The sequence below is a fragment of the Megalops cyprinoides genome, chromosome 9 (genome assembly GCF_013368585.1).
Source record: "Megalops cyprinoides isolate fMegCyp1 chromosome 9, fMegCyp1.pri, whole genome shotgun sequence".
NCBI lineage: Eukaryota > Metazoa > Chordata > Actinopteri > Elopiformes > Megalopidae > Megalops > Megalops cyprinoides.
The window spans coordinates 19,512,499-19,532,364 of NC_050591.1; the positions used below are offsets into that span (position 1 = coordinate 19,512,499).

Below are 19,866 nucleotides of genomic sequence, written 5' to 3' on the forward strand. Positions count from 1 at the left end.
ATGAGGTGTCATGACGTTACTCATTACACTATTTATTTGCTTAACAAACACGCTCATCCAGGGCAAAATACATGCTTTACATCTTACATATTACCCAATTAAATGAATGCTAACTGAAGGCATTAAGGTTTGGGACTGCCTCACCTGACATCTGAACCTGCCACCTTCTGCTCATAACTCCTGTTCCCCCTGGCCATTACACTATCCTACTTTAGAAATGCACAATATGTAAAATACAGCTGTGCTGTGTACCTCATCAAGAGGGTGTCTGCTTCTAATCAGAGTGAACAAACCTGGTGCAGCGTTACTGAATACTAAAAGCAGGTTGTTAATGAAGGATGAAGGTGTCCACCACCCAGGGAAAAAATTCCTTCATCATTCAGTGAGAGGCCATTTATGTTACACTGCTGCCACACGCTGTCAAGCTGAGGGGCTAAGAGAAATCATCTGCCACACCTTTACACTTCTACACGTCTGCATCAATACCTTCTTCAGCTGCTGTTCCTTGTACAGCTTGACCGTTTTGGCAGGGTCCGAAATCTCGTTCTTGTAGTTTTCACAGATGTTGATGCGAGACTGGGTCACCTGCACGGTGCCCTCCAGGTAGGCCTTCCACACAGCATAGACATTCCTGTGGGAGGGGCAGTGGAAAGAGAGCTGTTCTCAGAAGGGCGAAGACTAGGGACTTCCACACAGCACTGACAAAACTTTTAACAAAATGATATTCGAGTCTCAATGTTACTGAACGCAGTATGAATCAAATCATCAAAGACTCACACATAACAGTCCTGTATCAGATTGTAATAGAGACAACAGCTCAGCATTCTAGTTACAGCGGAGGATTTCAGTGAATCAAATTTTATTAGATACAGCACCCTAAACAGAGGGTTATGAATTCCAGAGATGAAATATTGTTAAATGTAAGCAAAAAATAATGACTGTAATAAAAGTATAAAATGCAGAAATACATATACAGTTGTAACACTTAAAAGTAAATGCAATTTTGTTTACTGCTGTCTTTAAAACTGGATCTATTTTCATCTGCCATTTTAAGACTATACCTATAGTCGGTTCGCTCGTCGGGCTTGATGCCTGGCCAATCCCTCTTTAAATATTGACTCGCCAGCTTCTGCAGAGCCTGAGAAAACAACAACAACGAAGCACATGAAGTACAAAACACACCTGCTGTAGCCATACTGTACCCACTGCAAAGAGACACACCGCTGTTCCCACAGCCTGTCTGACCGCGTGTGTGTGCGTTCTCATGACCTTAGCTGCTAGTGATCATTGATGAAGTCATCATTAAATGATAACCCTCGCAAACTCTTGCTGCACACACACAGACGAACACACACAGACACACACATACTTTCACTGCACCATATGCTCACAGCAGGGGGGCTGAATTTCTGGAGCACGTGCAGAGTCTGGAAGGAGGACAGACACAGCACACGGACACAAACTGGGGTTACTGTGCGACTCTGACACACCCTCTTCTGCGACTGGTCCCAAAGACACTGTAACAGCGCAGATGATGCAGAACCATAGCAACGTGCTACACGGGGAGGGGGAGTTACCACACCAATCCAGGGGAAAAAAATATCCATAAGCATGAGAGTTTCCCCCAGGGAAAGAGTTTGGCTGGACAAACCCAGCATGTAAATGGCCCTTAATTGACACATCATAATATGTACACAATATATTCTAACTAATAAAATATACATATATATACCTTGCCAATCTTAATAACTCATACAATTAAGAAATGTGAGAACATAATTAAAATTATAGTCACAACAAAAACAAGATAACGGAGCAACAGAAAATCTGAAACATGGAGCGGGCTCTTTTTATGACGATGAATGCACTGTCTTATAGAACTACAGCGCCCGATATCAAGGGCTGGCAGGGGGCAGAGATTGTGACAGGCACGTTCCACCCGGCAGAGGGCAGGTCAAAGCGAGGCCCCCGCTGGATTCCGGCGTGATCCTTGGATCTGTGCGTGTCGGACAGCGGCTCCGAGCTTTTGAAGTGCGACAAGGTATTCTGAGCTCAAAGGCTCTTTTTAAAAGCCCTCTCCCAGCGCGCCGCTTCAGAGCTGGCACAAAGACCACAGCTAGGAGGGTCCTCGGGACTTTGAAATGTGCGTCAGTGACTGCCTGTCTGCATATCTGCAGAGGGGACAGAGAACGCTGGAGTTGACGGGAAACGGGCGTATGCTTACATTGCATTCGCTTGTATCAGATAAAGACAGCACTTCTGATATGGCCTGAGCTGATAAAGAGACTATGTGCCTCGGCTGCCAGGTTACACAACCAGCCCCCACCCCCGCCGACCCAGTCCGTCAGGGATGCTTGTCAGCCCACACAGGAGGTACATCTCAATGGGGGGGGGGGGCATTTTGGGAGGACGGGGGGACTGGTAGAGGTCCAGTTGGGCAGGAACCTTGACCCCTATATTCGCCATGTGGGAACTCTATTCTGAGCCATGGGGTTTTCCTAGGCTCGGCACCTGGGTGGTAACAAAAGCACTTGGAATGGGTCCCAGCTGGTTCACTGTTCACCAATGGGAAAGAACCACGTCCCACAGCTGTGTGAGGGCCACCTTCATATAACTGCCCGATGTGGGCGGTGGCATTGAGCCCTAGATCATCGCACAGATATAGCTGGCATCACCAGCTCTGCATCAGTATCACTGAACTGGGCTTTCATCGCCAGGGAGATGGGCAGAATAGGACATCGAACAAAAAAAGTGTCCAGAACTGGCCAAAATGCAAAATCATAATGATAAACAGGAAAGAGTGGAACTACAGGGACGGGGAGAGGCTGGGAGCACACACAGATGGTACCGAGGCTGGACTTTCACATCGGCCTGGAGCCAGTACAGTGAGCTGGAGCGGGGTGGGAGGCGGCAGGGACCGGTTCCTGCTGCTACGGGGGTGGTGTGAGCTGGGCATCAAGCGGTGCCAGTATGAGCGGGGAACTGAGCCAGCCTTACAGGACTTGAATTTGTTGTAAAGTGTGTGTGTGTGTGTGTGTGTGTGTTGTTGCTGCCTGTGAAGGAACCATTTACCCCAGACAGCGTCACTTTGATCAGCTGAGGTTACGTCTTTCATTTACCTCCCTCCCCCCGGAAACCCCAAAATAACTCCCCAGACCTCCCGGGACCTTCCTCCCCCCTCTCTCTCTCTCTGAAGTCAGAGGCACGCAGGAACGCCCCTCCTCCTTCAGGGAGGAGGGCCCATGCAGGAAGGAATGACAGCCCACAGGCATGTCTGTCTGGCTGCACGGCAGCCTCGCCGCTTCCAGCCCCCCTGTCTGACCTGTGGAGACGGGGGCGTCCCGCCACGCACAGCCCCTCTCCCCACACCCCGCTGCCTGACCAAACTACGCCCGCGTGACAGACCGACGCACAAAAATTTGATCAACTTGACCTACACTGAGTATATGATCTGTCCACTCAAGAATGTGCCTGTCACGCTGTCTTGCGCCAGCATGTTCTATTTTGGACAGACGTGACGCTCCAAACTTAATTTAAATCTCAGTCCAGCACTCCTTTAACTTCATTGGTCATTTACCATTTCTTCTCTTCTGCAATAACAGCACTGCTTGCACAGGTCAGAACAGAGCAGTAACTATGGATACACGACTGGACCAGCCCCCAGGTTAGGACAGAGAAGTTAGAATGACGCATGAAAGATGCGTATCTGGTGTACAAGACGTGGTATCAGGAGGGTGCTAGCAGGGTACAGTTATCACCACCAGGGCCAAAAACTACAGAATCCCGCCAGCCAGCACTGCCAGGACCACAATCACAACCGAACATGCGTTTTTTCCACTACAGCGCTCCGGACAACTTCAAAATCAATCCTCAGTGTCAGTTTAGATTATATTGTGGGCTGGAAGACCACAGTGAAAGTGATCATCCAGCCGACCTGCGGACTGTGGAGCCCCGGTATGTAGCGGTGATCAGCGCCGCGCTGCTTCAGCGGCTGATAACACTCTGGCTTAACGCACAGCTCGCACAGCGAGAGCAGAAAACAAGGACCCCTGGAATGCGTCCAGAACAACCTCTTCAGGAGGGAAAAAACCCCGCACCATCGGAACATCATCTGTCTGGCACATGCAGAAATGAGCCGACATCATATCCTGAAAAGACGTACACCGCCTCTCCCGCGCAGAGTGATGCTGAACTGACTGGGGTCGAGGGCCTGGCTCTGCGGATCTTGTAAGTTTGCCGTTTTAGCTCAGTGCAGTGATGAGTGCAGTGATGCCGAAAGGGATCCCAAATGCTCCGTTAGCCCTCCTGCAAACTGAACCGATCAGTCTAGAAGGGTGTGCGCTTTGGCCTGTGCTAGAATATACCCACATGGAAATGGCAAGCTTCTAGAGGTCACATGTTTGGGGGCAGTACAGACGTGCCATCACAGAGAGCAGAACGGTGAGGCCTGAGCCGAACAGATCTGCATGAGAGACAAAGACCCTCACAGAGACAGATACGCGTGAGACAAGGAGGGGACAACTGACAGTGCCAAATGACAGAGGACACAATTAAGAGTTTAAAAATGCCAAAAATGTCAACCCCTTGGAAAAAGTATACATTTGGCACTGTCAGAGCCCCATAAACGGTGAGTGTTTTGGGGGTTATAAGCATTTGGCTTTTGTTTTTTTTGGCACGCAGACCTGCCCAGCCCTGTGAGAATGCTCTCAGTGCTGTTTGGGAGTTTAAATACAGGATGCCAACAATGGGGGCTTGCAGGGTGACCTTTGCCCCCCCCTCCCCGCTTGGTTTTCTGAGCTTGGCAGCCAGTGGAGGGGGCTGCAGCTGTGCCCTGGCCCCCACCAGCAAATCTCTGTCCCCAGACCTGACACACACACGGCGACAGCTCTCCTCTACACCCCCCCTTCCAGCGGTTAGGACAGGGTGCTGTAGGATACCCTCTGCAGCAGCAAGTAAGACACCTCGCTGCTACGCTGCTGCTGACCACGTGCCCTCCACAGCGCTGCCACCCACAGAGGCCACACACTGACGGAAGGTAACGCAGTGTCTACTGTTACAAACACAGACAACAGCAAAGGGATCTTAGCTCTGTCTGCTAACCGCCAGGCTAAAACGTTACAGAAATGGCAAAGCGCACCCTTTCTGTGTGGTCGAGCTGGGGCGGCAGTGTAGCATAGTGGTTAAGGAGCAGGACTCGTAACCGAAAGGTTGCCGGTTCGATCCCCGCTGGGACACTGCTGCTGTACCCTTGGGCAAGGTACTTAACCCACACTTGCCTCAGTAAATATCCAGCTGTATAAATGGATGACATTGTAAATAACTGTAACCTATGTAAGTCGCTTTGGATAAAAGCGTCTGCTAAATGAATAAATGTAAATGTAAATGTCGAGGCAGGCCCCCGCTTTGGAACCGGACCCTGAGAAAGCGAAGCGTCTGTAATGCAGTGTGTTGCTGCTTCCGTCAGGGATAAAAAGAAGAGCGCAGACACAGGCCGAGCAGAAGCGCACGCTGGAAACGCGGAGACTCTAGAAACCTGTGTTTACTGCTTTTAAGTGGCTTGCAATCACTGCCTATCTCCGCGCTTGCTTGCGTGCGACTCCCCCCCTCCCCCCAGGCCATCGCCGCGGCTCGGGCGCTTGCTGGAACATGTGGGCTTGGCACGCCGCTCCCGCCGAGCTGGCTGATCGCAGCGAGGAGGACGAAGACAGATGGCGCTCTTCCATGTGGCGAGCGTCCAGACGCTTGTTCTCAGAGGAGCGGAGGCCTGAGCTACGAAGTCTGTCAATACAGACACGGCAAAGCGTCGGAACGTGCAAGATGCCGCCGCGTTTCCACTGGTTGTTTTTTGACCACTGAGTAAAAGGCTGTGTGGTGTGGGTGTTCCCACTGGGCACCTGCGTATGGTCGTTGATTCAGAAACACCCCCTTCTACATGGCTGTCTGTAAATCTCCGATTTAAGGGGGATTTTTCTGACCATGGCATCCTACTCCTTCATTGTTCTGTGCGGATAACCACTGGTCCTCTCTTCTTACTAAGGTGGTGAAAGCGTGGGAATGCAGAAACTCTGCTGGCATGCCACGGGTCACTCCTGATGAACGAGGACCCCAGGAGAGAGAGTACTGCGCACACACACAGAGAACATAACACCATGGATAACCGCCCCAAAAAGACAGGACCGAATCCCTGCCCAGCCACCCTAGTTCCAGACTGAGGGCTGGGGTCGCAGCCATTTTGCTCCTTACTGCTACAGGAAGTGAGGTCGCCTTAGGCCTCAGAGGCTCCGCCCAACCTTTGGGGTCGACAGATGGCTGAGAAGATGCCAGTAAGAGACTAAGAATGGAAGGCTCACCAGAAACTATTATTTAAAAAGATTACTACACTTATTTACAGATTTTTTATAGATTACAAAATTAATCTACTTCAGTCCCTCTGGAATGTTGCTGTGATGACACAACAGTTTGCTCAAGACAAATTGTTTAGTATTAACTTTGTAAGTATAACTGCCCTATCTAGGTTAAATGTACATTGTGGTTTGTGACAATGTTTCTGACAGAACACCTGCTTCACGAAACCAAAGGGACAGAGGTTACCGCGAGGCTGGCATTCCAAGCGAGAGCTGCTGGTGAAACTGGCATGAGCGCAGACTCAAAGCCACAGAGCGCACTCCTCACACGCTGCCAGGCCGGAGGGGGGCGGAGGGGCGCACGGTGGTACAACGCGGGCGCGCGGGGCTGGACAAACAGGAAAGGCCCCGCGGTCCGCGCCTCCACGCGGCACCGGCAGGCGGCTCGCGCGGGTGTTCCGCACGCTTCCTGTTGTTGTCGGCCAGCGGAGCGAGGAGCCGGACCTGCAGGATATCCTGCGCAGACCGGCCCGTCCCGAAACCGCGGCGGGCCGGACCAACAGAGGGAGGGAGGGACAAAGAGGGGGAGGAAAGAGAGCGAGGGAGGGAGGGAGATCGAGAAAGAGGAGACGGAGAGATGAACGGAGGGAGGGGGCTGAAGGAATGAGGGAGAACTCCTCCTGCTCCTTCTCACTGTAGTCTCATCCCCAGACGACACTCGCAAAGGGACACACAAAAGACTTCTGACATTCCGAGGGACAATGAAGGGTTAAGCCCGCTGCCCTCGGGGTCTGAGCTCCACAAAACAAACAGGAGAGTGCGCCTCTGACTGTGTGAGCCTGTGTGTGTCTGCGAGCGTCTGTGTGTGTTTGCGCCTGTGTCTGCGCGCAAATCCGTGGCAGTTGCGCGGGCAGCCCGGCAGAAACCCTTTAAGCACTGTACAGTGTGCACAGTGTGTCAGACCCTGGGTGGCATTAATAACACAGAGTGTCACATAACTCTGCTGGAGAGGCTACTGGGAGAAAGTATGAGAGAGAAGCCGAGCCAAGGACGACCGTGTGACACGCATGCAAGAGACACAGTGCATTCTCCTCTCTCTCCCCCTCCCTCTCTCTCTCTCTGTGGGGATTATGTGGCACAAGAGCGCTCTGAGAGTGAGCAGCCGTATCCCGCCTGGAAAGCGGCGTGCCTGAGCTCTTATCAGGGGCCAGCCGTGGGGGGAAATATTCTGCCGGTCTTCAATAAAAATGAAAGCAAAAGAAACCACTCTGTTTCGAATTAGTCGCCATATTGCTGGATCTCTCTCACTCCCTCTCCCTCTCTCTCTCTTTCTCTCGGAGTTGCATGCTCTCCCTGTCCCTCCCATTCCTCCCTCCTCTTCTCATCCCCGCTTCCATTTCTGCTTCCTGCCACACAGCGCACCCCGTCACACCACTCTACCCATCATCATAATAAGAACATGGGGCCGATACATACATTGTTTTCCCTTTAAATATGCTGCATCAGCAGCGTGTGGAAGACAGAGCACAATAAGAGCGGGCCGGTTTGTGCTGCCTCAGCATTCAGAACCCAAGATTAAAACAACAGGCTGTCAGTCCTCCCCTGCCCGGTCTGACGGGGGGTGGGGAGGGGGGGATTCACTGCTCCAAAACTGTCTGGGCTTTAATTATCTGTCGCAAACCGCTGCGGTCAACAAGTGACTGAACGCCACGCTTTCTGGTGACAGGGCGCTCTCGGCTGTCTCAGGAGTGCGCGGGAGCGGGGCGGGAACAACGCTGCACTCTGGTTGTTAGGGGCTCTGCACAATTCGAGGAAGTGTGTGGCGAGAGAGCGGGGCACAGTGGGCCGGGACACGCGGTATCAGCCGCCCGCAGCTGGACAACAGCACGGACGTTTACCGGTAGCTGCTACCCAGGACGTGAAAACAAACGCAGAGCACTCTGTACCAACAGGCTGGCTATTCAGCAGTACAGGTGCGTGCGTGAGCACACACACACACACACACACACACACACACACACAAACGAGCACACACACACACACACACACACACGCGCACGCGCACGCGCACGCGCACACACGAACGAACACACACACGCGCACATACACACACACACACACACAAACGTACACACACACCCACGTACACACACACCCACCCACACACACACACACACACACAAACGAACACACACACCCACACACACACACACACACACACAAACACACCCACGCACACATACACAAACGAGCACACACACACACACAGAGCTGGAGAGAGCGCGAGGCAGAGGAGCGGGGCAGAGAGCGGGAGGGTGATAATTGTTTGCCGACTCTGCGATCTGCCGCAGCGGTGGGTTTGACCGTTCCGCAGGCCGCACAGGGCTGTCATTGTGCGCTTCCAGAAGCGCCAGGACCGACGGTGCCGCCCGGGGCATAATGACCGCATTCAGCTGGCACCAGCATAATGAGGCTTCCAGAAGCCGGCTCACCCGCCCTGCCGCCTCCCATTCCCCCCCCCCCCCCCCGAGGGGGCACGCGGGCAACACCACGCCAGCGCACAGGGGAGGCCAGAGCAGGACACGGCAGAGCGCGAGGGCCGCACATCACTTCCTGTCAGGTCAAGCAACTCATGCCTTATCCTTTATCATTACTAATAGCATTTAGCAGATGCTCTTATCCAGAGCGACTTACACAGGTCACAATTTTTTACATGTTACCCATTTATACAGCTGGATATGTCCTGAGGCAGTTCTGGGTTAAGCACCTTGCTCAAGGGTACAACAGCAGTGCCCCAGCGTGGAATTGAACTGGCAACCTAAGTCCTGCTCTTTACCACTATGCTACACTGCCACCATCCTAACCCACACTGAGGCATAACCCTTCCGCCTTCCAACACAACAGTCCTACGTCTCTGTCTCGGAAATATTCGATTTGACAGCAGGGCGCCGACCGATGTTTTGACCACAGGGCGCTGACCGATGTGAAACCGTGCCCTTTTCCCCGTCCCCGTCTGATGGAGCTCTGAGTCATGGCTGTAGCGTGTTCTGCCCAGGTCTGGAGTGTGTTAGCACCATAGGACTGGGATCCATTATCCTGGTTCCTGCTGCCCAGACTTAAGCAGAGACAGAGTTCTAACTGAGAACAAAAAAAAAACCCCAGAGAAACAGAGGTGGAATTCTTTTGGAAAGCTTCGGCACGGAGTTGTGGAGGGAGATGCTCGCTTTGGCTTTGTTTTCAGCCGAGTTCTGGCGCTCCCGCCCATGGAGGGGAGCCACGATTCCTTGTTTTTTATTTTTTATTTTTTGAAGGGAGGGGGTGTGAGGGGGGCGGCACCCGCCCCCGGCTCTCTGCGAGCCATATGCTGTGTGCCTGCTCGCATGTTCCACTGGGGACGCCGGGGGAAGAGTCCCCAATTTATCTCCTCTAATTATGGTTCCAACATCCCTGCCCTGACAGAGGAGATCTGCTGAGGGCGATCTCTGGGAGTGACCCTCCTCCGCCCGGCGGACACCGCATTCTTCTCACCCCGGCCCTTTAACCCCCTGGCCCACATAAATACTGCCCCTGTCCCCCCTCAGACGGGCGCAGCGTGACCCCGAATGTCCTAGTTCACGCGGGTAGGGGCGTGGACACGGCCCCGCTTTAGGTTCAATCCCGCCCTAAAGCTGCCTGAATGTTAAGCGAAGGTGTGTGGGGCAGGTGCACCTCTCTCTTGGTGTACCTACAATGAGGCGCTCGATCTTGGCTGTTCCTGGATCAGCTTTTTATAAAATAGCGTGGGTTTGGATGTGGGAGAAGTCAGCCTGGAAGTGCTTGTGGGGAAGCGATGTTGGGAAGGGGTGTTGATCAGCGCAAAATAATGGATTAACTATGTGTGAACATGCTTTGCTGTCATCCCAATCTCCTGGAAGCCGATACCTTTTCTGCCTCCTGAGAAAAAAAGCTCTCAGTGAAGCCCAGAACATTTTTTAATGGGGCCGCAGCCTTGACTTTTCTGGCTGCAATAAAACCAGTGATTGAAGGCAGGACCTATTGTGCAATGTGAAATCAATACTACAGCCACTAATTTACATATTCTTATTAATTTAGCATTTATATAAAAAATATTGACACTAAGCCCTGGAATACAGCTTGCATCTACAAGTAAGTGCAAGTGCTTTATAACCATGTAGAGCTGTCCAGGACAAATTGTATTGGGACAGCACAATGATGACATCACCTATGGCTTTCTGGCATAAACAAGACACAGACGAGTCAGCTCTGTCTTTGGGAGGATTCAGTCAACCCAAACCAACCCTGGCCACAGAGAGAAGCATGTGAGAAATTATTCTACAGCTTGTCATCTGGCCTCAAAATGACCCTCCTCCCTCCCCCAAACAATGCCACAGTCTACTTATTCCACAAACCCCCACCCCCCCCACACACTCACCGCCTCACTCAGACTCAACTGTCACCCTGGCAAACCCCCCCACGCACTCGGTCTCCTGCGCACGACTCCACTGATTCCACGGCAACCCTGCACCCCCCCCTGCCTCCTTCGTCCAGTGCTCACTTCCAGCTGGGCGCTCCCCGACACAAGTCTTCCTGAATGTGCTCTGATCACATGCTCCAACGAGGACCCAGAGGTCAGCGACCTGACACCGCGACAAAGAAAAGGGGGGGGGGGGGGGGGGGGGGGTTCCTGCCCCTGCTAGACTGCCCCCCTCCCCACGGCATCCCCGACCTGGGAATCGAGGTGCTTGCCGCTCCCGGGGACACTGTGGTGGTCGCAGCCGCCCGCCGCCAGGACAGGCCGGAGAGCCCCACCTGACCCCTGCCTGACGGGGCACAGCCGCGGCACGTTCGCCCCTCACCCCCACCGCAGCCCGAAAACACCCCCCCCCCCCCACAGCGCCGCTCTGCTGGAGGCACAGCACGGAGCAACAGCAACCGAAAAACACTCAGCCCCTCATAGGAGATTAATGACTGTGAAAGCACAGTGGCAAACAGACCCTAATGGGCACCCGCTAGGTAAGCAGCAGTAGCATTTCCACACCAAAAAAGCAGGTCTATTACAGGACCGTCCACATAATGGCAGTCACCATGGGGAAATCAGAGAGCAGCAAGGCCCACTGATCCTGGAAAATAAGCATGCTTCCCACTCACTGGCTCCTTCCACAACACCGTCACTGCTGATCACCACAACAACAGTAACAATAACAACCACCACAACACACCTCAGCAGCAACTGCTGCTACAGATCTGACAGCCAATCTCTCTGCAGTTTTCCAGCAGCACAGAGCGTGGAGCCTCATCCCTCCTGCCTGCAGCAGCTGAGAATCATTGTCGCATGCCTCCGTAGCACGGACTCTGTGGGCTCTTTAATGCCAGGGCTGTTGCAGGTCTGCGCTGAGCTTAGGTTTGGTACCTAGGCTGTGTACAGTGCTGCCAAAAGGCCATGAACACTCTCCCTGCAGCCCGGCCCACTGGCCCAAGTCCTGTGAAATATTCCACTAGTTGCTGTTGCACTGTGGAAAACCTGACCCCTGACCCCAGTCAAAAGGGGGCGAGTCCCGTGATGACATCATCAGGAGCGGCGTCCCTCCCGCCCCTTCCCAGCGCGCTGGCTGAAAGCCCTTAGTGGAGTAATTGTATGTCCATTAATTGTTCAACAGATGTTTTGTCAGGACTTCTCTTTTCACTGATGATACAGAGGGTGTGAGTGGGGGGGTTGAGCTTTAAACCCCAGACCGGTCTATGTCTGCTGGATGCTGTAACTGCATAGCTGTCTGTGAGAAATCACAACGCCCTGAGCCGGCTGACTGAGCATGCTATTGCATTACATGACATCATCTGGTAAGAGCAAGCACCTCTGTCCAGGGAGACTTCTGCACTGTGCGCGGGTTGACTCATTACCCACTCACGCAACAGGATTACGTTATCAGAGTTCAACTGGACTCACGGATTGACAGGATGACTCAAACCAGCCGCTCGGTCAATATTAACTTTTCAGGGCAGTATCAGTAAAAACTGCCAAATCAACTGTTGGCGTCACCCCAGCCCAATGCCCTGTCCCTTGATAGTGGGGACAAGGACACCGGCATCCTGACCTCAGGTGAAATCAGCAGGTGAAACAGAATAAGGGCCCAATAACAAGCCGGGTCTTACGCCAGACCCCCTTCGTGGGAGCCAATGGCATTAGACCGGAGAGAACCGCCCACCCCGTTGTCTGCTTCAGGATCAAGCCAGCGATTTCCAGGAATTCTGAGAGATGATTCCGGCGCGGCTAGCGCCAACAGATTCACCACGCTGCCGATTACAGCATATTAATGACTTCCCTCATCAGCGGTGTCCCCCTGGCGTGCTGGCCACGGGGGGTGGTTTCAGAGCGGAGGGTGTGTGCTGTTTTCCTATCAGCCCGCCGCTCTGCGAAAAGCTCCTCGTTTGAGGCCATGAGAAACCCAGCCTGGTATTTCTCCCTCTCTCCATTTCTGACTCCTGTATGTTTTCATTCCCACACTCCAGCCTTTTTAATATTCATGAGGACCATGAAGCACAAAAGGCAGTATAGGGCTGTGTAAGCTGAAGCCAGAAAATACAGCGCGCGCACACACACACACACGCACACACACACACACATACACACACACACACTCTGCCTCAATTGTACAGAGACACGTGCAGGCAAGAATACTGGCTCTCACAGAGACAGACGTAAAAAAGATGTAAACAACTAAACCTCCAAGTGTGGAACACGCATACACACACACACACACACACACACACACACATACATATACATACGCATACACATACACACCTATTCATTCATTCACTCCCACATAAACACACACTTCTCTTCAAAAGGAGGCCACAAACATACACGCTGAACTACAATGTTGGAACCGAGAAGACAGCATGAGACAATTAAAGCCACACACACAGACAGCACAAGGACAAGTGCAGGGAACAGGATCAGGCTGAATGTGTGTGTGTGTGTGTGTGTGTGTCTGTGTGCACCTAGGCATTACAATACTGTAGTGCTCTCACATTAATTGAGTGATGGATATTTCTTTTTTTATCATATTTAATCAATTTATTCATTACAGGGGGACTAAATGAGAGCGGGGAGAAGCCCATCAGGCTCGACAAAGGGCCGCTTGATTTGTTCTGGACAGGTGGCCAGGCAGCCACTGGCGGCCGCCTTACAAAAATCCCGCCCACAATAGCACTAAAGACGATTATGCAAATGCAGGCCTTTCCCTGCGACTTTCCCAGGAAGGGGAGCGGGGCACCGCGCGGGGTGGGGGCAATTGTTCCTCAGCCATGTGGAAAAACAAACCCAGGGAGAGAGCGGCTGCCGCACCACCCCCCCCCTCATACCACCCCGCGCAGGAGAGGCTGGGGAGCTCAGGGGAAGGGTGGGGGCCACAAACACACACGTCTGGGTGCAGACTGTTAGTTCAGAACGCCATCGGCCTGCAAAAGGTCAAAGCAGCGTCTCTGTGAACAGACCCTGTACAGTGAGAGTGCAGGATGGAGAGGGATGGGGAGCCTCCTGAGAGTGTCAGCATCTGACCATACACACACACGTGCGCACACACACACGCACACACACACGCACACACAACCACACGCAAACACACACACACGCACACACACATGCGCACGCACACACACATAACCACACGCAAACACACACACGCACATATATTCTCTACAGAGGCAGAAACACACAGACTGACAGAGGAGCATACACTGGTGGGAGATGTTCTCCAAATACCGGTGAAAAGTAGCTGGATTCGGTGACAGCTTGCCTCTTCTCTCAGAGTTTAATTGGGGAACAGCAAGACCTCAAAACGGTCTCGTCCTGCTCTGCTCACGCCAAATCTGAGGCCGCTTCAGACGACAGGCAAACGCCCTCTCCTGGAAACACCGTGTCTCTCCTCGCCACGCCCTGGGCTTCGCAATGCCGAGCATCACTGTGAGAGATCTCCCAGCAGCCCCTGCGAATGGCCTTGGCCGGCTACACGGCAGCGGCGGTGGGAAAAATCGGACTGCTGCCCTTTTTTGGTAGTCCTGCCTATCTGAGAAACATCTGAGTCATTTCTGCACTTTGAATGAGAAGTCATCAGGCATTATACCACTTACTCATTCAAAGAGAGGAATCAATCTATCGTCTTCAAATTTCACTTGTTTGCTTGGCAGTCTTCATCTAAAGAATCTCAGATGCTTTGCTTCATTAATTCCACATTCACAGTCAGGATTCCTGCATGGACACTACAGTACATTAAAATCCTGTAAAATATTACTGGGATACAGTACGATGTGAAAGTAACAGTGAAACAAATCAGGTCAGTATTATCTGAATTTGACAGTGCTGCTGGTTGCCCATCTGCAGTTAAGCATAAGCTGCAACTGACAAGACACAATGAAGGGGCCACAGCAGCACCTGATCAGAGCCTGTTCCCTCAGCCCTACCTGCAGTAAAGACAGACTCCTGATTAGTGACAGTCTTTCTCTCTTCCTTCATCCTGCACTCACTGGCACCTGCCCCATGGAACGTGTGGCTTGCGCAACATACATACACACATATACAAGCTTATGCACAAACATCTACACACAGCAACACAAGCTTCTCTACGTCATACCTTTCCAGGAAGATGCAAGCATAGGAGCAAACACACACACACACACACACACACATACACACACACACAGAGCTAGGTATCTGCTTCGCTGTGTCACACCTTCACTGACAGTAGCAGGCACACACACACCCCAGAAAAACACACACACACACACACAGAGCTAGGTGTCCGCTTATCTGCATCACACTTTCATAGAAAGCAGGCACACACACATACACAGACACACACACACACAGCAGGGTGTCTGCTTCTCTACATCACACCTTTCCAGGAAGCAGGAGGCTACGTGTGACACGCGTGCTCAAAGCTCTGGTCATGTGACCAGGGCTGTCTAGGATCACTGGGCTGAGTAAACACTATCCGCCGTGTCCCCGACCCCACTCTCTCCCTCTCTTTCATTTGAACAGCACGGACCAGCTCTGACACCAGGGACATGTGGCTCCGCTCGGCTGGAATGTGGGGTTTTCCCGCCAGCACTGAGCAGAGCAGACGTCCCGCTTTGACGGGGGCAAGCTTCGGCCACAACAGCACCATGCGCCCGTCACTGTGATCCCAGCCGCCTCTCTCTCCGCGCTCTGTCATCTGAAGAGCGGGCCTGACAGCCAGGCGCCAGAGCTCGCTGGACCTATCATCATCATCAGATGCTCCCTTTGAAAGCAGTCATTTCGGAGAGGGCCCGGCTCAGCCCCAGGAACATGCGCCCTGGGTCCCGGGGCGGGCCCCCCTCTCTGCGGTGGCGTGAAATCTCATTCTCTTAATGACTAACATGTCTTTCTTTGACTCGGCTGGATAATTAATCCTTCGCAGGCGCGGGGCACATTCCACACCGGGATGGGAAGACGGGAGGACAGGAAGGGAGCTGGGAACACCCTCCGCGTGTCAACCCCAAACACTGACACACTGCTCATGCTGGTGGCTCATCCGGGACGTCCCGGTAACAGCAATCACTGCTGGACCTGTGCAAACAAGCACAGACACACACACACACACACACACACACACACACACAGGCACGCACGCACACACACACACGCACGCACACACACACACACACACACGCACACACGCACATATGCACACACACGCACGCACACGCACACACACGCACGCACACGCACACACGCGCACACACACGCACACATGCACGCACACACACGCACACATGCACGCACACACACGCACACATGCACGCACACACACACACACACGCACACACACGCACACACACACGCACACACACACACACATGCACACACACATGCACACACACGCACACACACACACATGCACGTGTACAGAAGACACCAATATAGGCCAGTCAAACATGCACACATACAAGCCACCAGCCTCCATACACTCTAAAGATCCTTGCAAATGGAGAAATTTATAAATATGGCACTGTGCCTTTAATAAATACTCGTTTAGAAAGATTATTTCTGTAATAAAGCTATATATAAGTAATGAGTGAAATTCATGTAAGAGAGTGTTGACATGGCGCTCTGGCTCTAGGGAACAGAGAGTGCTGTCTGCAGTGAGTATATGAAAGCATTAATCGTAAATCCGCAAATGGCGAGCGGCACACACGCACACGCCTTGCCACACACACACACGCACACACGCACACGCCTTGCCACACACACACACGCACACACGCACACACGCACACGCCTTGCCACACACACACACGCACACACGCACACGCCTTGCCACACACACACACGCACACACGCACACACGCACACGCCTTGCCACACACACACACGCACACACGCACACACGCACACACGCACACACGCACACGCCTTGCCACACACACACGCACACACGCACACACGCACACGCCTTGCCACACACACACACAGAGGCTGGGCTGAGTGCACTGTGGCCCACCATGACTACCAGCGGCAGGACCGGAGCCCTCATCGTGAGTCCTCACGGTCACACGGCAGCACCTCTGGTGTCATCCCGCAGCCAGCGCAGCCCGGCCAGCCTATCCACACCACTGTTCCCACCGACAGGCCATGGGACACCGGGGCTCACCCCACGAGGGTGACGCACGCAAAGTGACATAACGCACGGGAGCGGGTGACGTCTGCGCCCGACTCTGCTGATGGATACGGGCCGCGCAGCTCGTAATGAGGAGCTTTTAAAGGGCCCTTGCCCCCGCGCCGTGTCCCTCGTGGCCTCCTCCGAAGGGGCAGGGACGGTCATTAGCAGCGCGTTATCCCGGCCGCGGCTTTGACAGCTGGTGCTGTGCTTGCTGGGGGCCCTGCTCAATCTCCTTTGGCTAAAGACGGGATCGCCACCATTCCCAGCGATTTCAAAACAGTCGCGGCCGCCTCCGCCGGGCCTCTGAACACGAAGGGGGCGTGCGGAGCTGGGATGGATGAGAAACAGGCTTCGAAGGCTGGATGTCAAGCTGAAGTGTGTGTGTGTGTGTGTGTGTGTGTTTACGAGCGTGTATGTGTGTGTGCTGGAGGAAAGTTGAAATTGGTATTCATGAATGTCCCTGTATCAGCGATACTGAAAAAATGCTGGTATCACCCATTCAAACTGCACCAAGTAAAAAGGGGAAAAACTGCATGCTTCCGTAATAACATGCAGCAAGCTATGAATGACACTTATAATCCCTGCTAGTGTGTAGGGGCCCAGTCCCTCCAAGCTGTTTTGCCAAACCAGTGCTGAGACAGAGGGAATCACACACTGCAGCATGTGCAGTCTGGGAGAATCTTCAAACCGGCTGTGAGAACAACACAGAGAGGGCCTCTGTTCCCTGTTCACACTGCTGAAATACAGTGTGAGCTTCTTAAAGCTGAGAGGACCGACAGCTTGTAATAACTACCCCACAAATATGGCCAGTATCCCAGACATCTGAGCGGTCAGAGGTCACGACTGTTCAAGCTGAACTGTGTCAATATCAGGGGGGCCAGTCCTCCGCTGCAGGTCTTCCCCTTCACGTCCCAAACAGCGGTTCAGCTTCACAATAAACATCTCAAAAAAAACACCCATAACTCACACATGCCATGACGTCATGTAGTTACACTGGCTGCAAAAGCTGTACCGACGAGTCCACAGCTCGCAGAGTGGGAGACAGACAAAACAGAAGCGGTATACACTATTAAGGAAGACTGCTTTTCTCTCATCCTCATTCTCTTCGTCTCCCCCCCCCCTTCATTTCTCCCTCCTCCTCTCCGTCTCCCTCCCTCTCTTCCCACTTCATTTCGCATTCTGTTCGTCTTTCTTGTGTCTGCCGCTCCCTCTGCCTCACCTTCACTTCACTTCACCCATGTCTCTCTGATGCCCTCCATTCCCTCCTTTTCCTGCTATCACCTCTGCTCTTTCTCTCCCTCTTTCTCATTCCCTCTCTCCCTCCTACCCTCCCCCTCCGTCTCTGTCCCTCCTTCCTCCTCCCTCCCCCGGCGGTGCGCGTGCGGCGGTGCAGGCGTGTGACAAGCAGAGGCCTGGCGCTGTCTGCAGTCTGACGGAGCGGCGCGGGGTGACGGGACAGCGTCGCGCTGCCGCTGCCTCAGATCCTCCGCTGGCTCCAGACACATTTCACAGGCTAACGCCCCGGGCGCCCTAATCCCTCAAGATCTGAAGACTCCTCCCGCACCAGCCATCAATCCCTCTATCCGCTCCTTAACCCCTCGCCTTCCCAGCGTCAGGCGGGAGAAAACAAAAACAGCAATCAAAACGGCACGAGCGATGCACAGCGCAAACAAACGGTACAAGCAAAAACGACAAGCAAAATAAACATATCTCAATAACGAAACATATGAGCTAGCAAACAAAACAACTGTATCAGAGCTACAGACATAAGAAAAAACTTCAAAACATGGCCTGTGCTAATCAGTGATGTAACTGAGATGTAAGATCTCACAGTCACTACACAATTTAGTTGTATATTAAACATTTCTCCTGATTTCAATTAAAGGACCACTCACCACAACACATCCCATGCGAATTCTCCCTGCATCTATGCAGTTATTCCAATTTGTCACAATTTTAATAGAAAATAATGCATTTCATTTCATCTAGACTCCACAGGCTCAATAGTGGACGCTTTTGGCAATGCTACAGAATAGAAGTGTGTTCTTCACACAAATGTACACTCTTCATTATGTGAAATGCATTACTTGGACAGAGGCTGGGGGGGGGGGCATGCTGCCAACCTCAGACAAGTTCAGAAAGGGGAACCAGCTGCAACCGTTACATAATCTCATCACTTAACTTATTTTCTAGTAATGGGAAGGAGCAAAATGCCGGCAGATGAGTCATGGAAGACAGGAGGAAAAGAACAGAAAGAAAGGTAGAAGAGTGAAGTTAATGAATAATGATGGAAAGACTTCATCCCAGCCATGGTTTCAGAGAGGCTGGCCATGTGAAAACAGAAACTACTCACAGGCACACAGGCAGGCACTGAGCACGGAAGGATGAACTCAATGAAGAGGCATTTCAGGGCCATGGGGAGACAGACTCATGCCTTTATGATCTCATTGTGCTGGCCTCTAAAACAGAATGTCCTCTGGCCTACTGAAACCATCCTCACCATCCTACTCATGGGTACAAAGCAGCATCTACTGATAGTAATGGGGAAGCCACACACCAAGACACCAGGACAGAAGGACCCTCAAGCACTAAGACCAGAAGAGAGGGACCCTCAGACACTAAGAAACCAGAAGAGAAGGACACTCACAACCTAAGAGACCAGGAGGGAAGGACCCTCACTCACGCAGATAACAGTAGAGATACACCCTCGCACTACAAGGCTCTATGGATGAAGGGGAACATAAGTTTTCTCCAAAAAAATATTTAAATTAAGATGAGAAAAATCAAGCACTGACCGCAGGAAAAAGGCCGCTCTGGCTTGCTCCGCCCACACTCCCTCA

The 19,866-nt window shown here is 52.6% G+C and overlaps 1 protein-coding gene across 2 annotated transcripts in view; it reads right to left on the bottom strand.

Moving 5' to 3' along the window:
• LOC118782666 (F-BAR and double SH3 domains protein 2-like) overlaps positions 1-19,866 on the bottom strand; it is a 78,617-nt gene that overhangs the window by 34,591 nt on the left and 24,160 nt on the right. For both annotated transcript variants that reach the window (XM_036536106.1, XM_036536105.1), the window contains exons 4-5: positions 1,062-1,138; positions 487-631 (exon numbers count right to left, since the gene is read on the bottom strand). In XM_036536106.1, the coding sequence (XP_036391999.1) occupies positions 487-631; positions 1,062-1,138 (222 nt within the window). The remainder of the gene's footprint in view (positions 1-486; positions 632-1,061; positions 1,139-19,866) is intronic.